The sequence below is a fragment of the Medicago sativa genome, chromosome 4, assembly GCF_051527215.1.
Source record: "Medicago sativa cultivar Bolivia chromosome 4, Bolivia_mono, whole genome shotgun sequence".
Taxonomy (NCBI): Eukaryota; Viridiplantae; Streptophyta; class Magnoliopsida; order Fabales; family Fabaceae; genus Medicago; species Medicago sativa.
The window spans coordinates 99,926,842-99,929,992 of NC_140752.1; the positions used below are offsets into that span (position 1 = coordinate 99,926,842).

At 33.1% G+C, this 3,151-nt stretch overlaps 1 protein-coding gene across 1 annotated transcript; it reads left to right on the forward strand.

The window, feature by feature from the left end:
* Nucleotides 1-767: 767 nt before the first annotated feature.
* Nucleotides 768-2,889, forward strand: LOC146934653 (xyloglucan O-acetyltransferase 1-like). The gene is made up of 2 exons (XM_085706565.1): nt 768-948; nt 1,550-2,889. Exons 1-2 carry the CDS (start codon nt 768-770, stop codon nt 2,647-2,649), a joined length of 1,281 nt encoding a protein of 426 aa, XP_085562691.1. The 3' UTR covers nt 2,650-2,889.
* The last annotated feature ends 262 nt before the right edge of the window (nt 2,890-3,151 follow it).

A 3,151-nucleotide genomic window follows, 5' to 3' on the forward strand; every position in this document is an offset into this window, starting at 1 on the left:
TAAGTCAAACACTTGTTAAAAGTCATACTCGTACAATTTCCAATGCAAAAGTTGCTACTTTTATATGTTTATACAATGCCCTTAGGGCACTTGTTAACATTTTCCTAACAAATAATGTTAAATTTTCATTGGTATATAAAACAACTTAGGGGATCCACAATGGAGACCCTCAACTTTGAGGTCTTAAATGGGTCCCACATTGACACATCACTTTTTAATAATTTTTTAATAATAGTACTTAATAGGTACTCAACCACTCCAATGAAGATTTTCTAACAAAAGATCTAATAGGGTCCCACAAATATTATTTAATAGCCATGAAAATGATTATTTTAATAAAAAGTGATGTAGGCCCATTTAAGAATGGAGTCTTAAGTTAGACCTTGGATCTTTTAAGACTCCCAATTTTTTTCCACAATGGGGGTACCTATTAGATACGAAGTCTTAAATGGTGAAGACCTCACCATTATGGATGCTCTTATAATTGTGTTTAGCTCTGAGAGTATGTTAATTCCTCGTGCCAGCCAATTGCTATCTTTTTGTCATTCCTATGTTTGAAAAAGAATAATACAGTAGAATCGGTAATGTTATTTTTCTTTTCCTAAAAAAGAAGCTTTTCAATTAAGACGTTTTGCCTAAAAAATAGTAGATAATTAATGTCAGCACGTGCTGTTAAACCAAGGACTAACCAATCTTAGAATGATCACCATTTAACCTAGTGAAGAACAAAGCCAAAAACGAGCATAAGAAAACGCTTTGAAAAAAAGATGATCACAACTACAAAACCATTCAAAGAAAAAATCACCAAAACATTTGTGCCCTCAATTTTTTATTCAGTGCTACCTATAGCTATAATTTGTCTATACTTTTACTTCCACTCATTTGCTCCAATTTTCACTTCCATCACTCACCAATCTTTACTTTCTGCTTCTCCTCCTTTGAGAAACGGTAAACCCACTAGCAATGTACCTTTGCTAGTGTCTAGTGAATTCCATCTTCTATGTTTATATCATAGCTTTTAATTAAATTGCAGATTTATTGTGATCTTTGAAATTATAGAGAATTATAAAAATGGTTAGGGCTAGAATTTGATCGATATTTTTGAGGGGACCTCTTCTATGTATAACTCAAAATTCTTTTTTGTTTGTGTGTGTCACTTAATTTATAGATACTTTAGAAGAAGAAAATTTTGGGACTCTTCTCCGGTAAAAAAATTTTACGGCGTAATCTAAACTATTGTCTTTTTTGTACCACATGCAGTTTCAAGTATGAAAAAAAAATTGGATGGTGGAGATGGGCATCACACCTCCTTCGATGGAAACTTCATGGAAGAGAAACGAAGTACGTGTTACAACACTTTCTTCTCTTATCAAACTAATTTCAATCACATTATGGTGACACATATTTCAAAAAAATTGTTGTCACGAGTAAACATTAGGGGATGCAACATCAAATCAATTGCGGCTATGATATGGCTACACATTTTTTTTAAAATCTTGTTTCTATTCGTCAATTCACTAGACCTAATTATTCTTTTCATTTTTGGCAGAAAAGGAAAAACCTCATGAGAAATCATGTAACTATTTCAATGGCAATTGGGTTCATGACAAGAGAGCTCCTTTGTATAATGGAACAACATGTAGTGACATAAAGAAAAGTCAGAACTGCATTGTCAATGGAAGACCTGACTCAAGCTACCTATATTGGAGATGGAAACCAAGTGAGTGTGATCTTCCAATTTTTGAACCAAACACTTTTCTTAAACTCATCAGCAACATGAACATAGCTTTTGTTGGAGACTCTTTAGCAAATAACCAAATAGAGTCCCTTATTTGCTTATTATCCACTGCATCAAACCCTAAACGTGTATACCATATAGGCTCTGATGGGAGGTGGTACTTTCCTTCTTATAACGCAAACTTGACAGCCTATTGGTCACCTTTTCTTGTGAAGGGTGATCAAAGAAAAAAGGATGGGCCACAATATAATACAATATATTTAGATCAAGTAAATCAGATGTGGGCTAGGGATATAGATCAAATTGACTTGATTGTGTTGTCATTTGGTCATTGGTTTTCGGATGTTCCTTCAATTTACTATGAGGGTGATTCAATTATAGGTTGTTTTAGATGTCATGAATTTAAATTTAATTATACTGATATTGGATTTTATGTTCCAATGAGAAAGGCTTTAAGGACTACCCTTAATAGCATAATTGAGAAGAAAACTGTAAGAGGGAATGGGATTGATGTAGTTGTGAGAACATACTCACCTACTCATTTTGAAGGTGATTGGGATAAGGGTGGTACATGTTCAAAGAGAGAGCCATATAGGAATGAGGAGAAGAAACTTGAAGGAATGGATGCTAAGATAAGAAGTATTGAGATAGAGGAAGCTGAAAATGCTAAAGCAAAAGCTCAACAAATTGGATTAAATTTGGAGGTGCTTGATATAACAAAGTTGGCATTGTTGAGACCAGATGGTCATGCAGGAGCATACATGAATCCTTTTCCATTTGCTAAAAGGGTTCCAAAGCATGTTCAAAATGATTGTGTTCATTGGTGCTTGCCAGGACCTATAGATACTTGGAATGAGATTTTTTTGCAGATGATGAAGAATGGGAAGAATCATTCACTGCTTGAAAAGTGAGACATTTCTCGTATTTTAATTTTGATCGAGGAATGATTTATCATGTTTATTTTAGATTGTGATCGCTTCATGCCTAATGAAGGATATTGTTTACGGAAAATGCTATTTCTCAAGAAAAATAGCTTCAAGAATTTTTCAAGACACAGTTGGCAAATTTTAATTGGATGATTTATTTGTCCACTTCCTATTTTTCAGCCACACCTCCTTGAATTGTGGCAAATAGTGCATTGTGATTGACTATTTTTTATTCTTGAAGAATTCTTGATGTTATTTTTCTAGAGATATAGCATTGCTCTATTGTTTACATTATATCATACATTGATATATTTATTACGATGAGAACAAATTTATTGTTTCTTCAGTTTATTTTTTATTATACTAGTTTAGAGACCCGGCGTTGCCCGGGTTAGATATTAAATAGTAAGTTTTATAAGTTTGTGTGCACATACACATGTAAGTATATTAGATTGAATTTAATTAAATTTACAATGATAATAAGGAT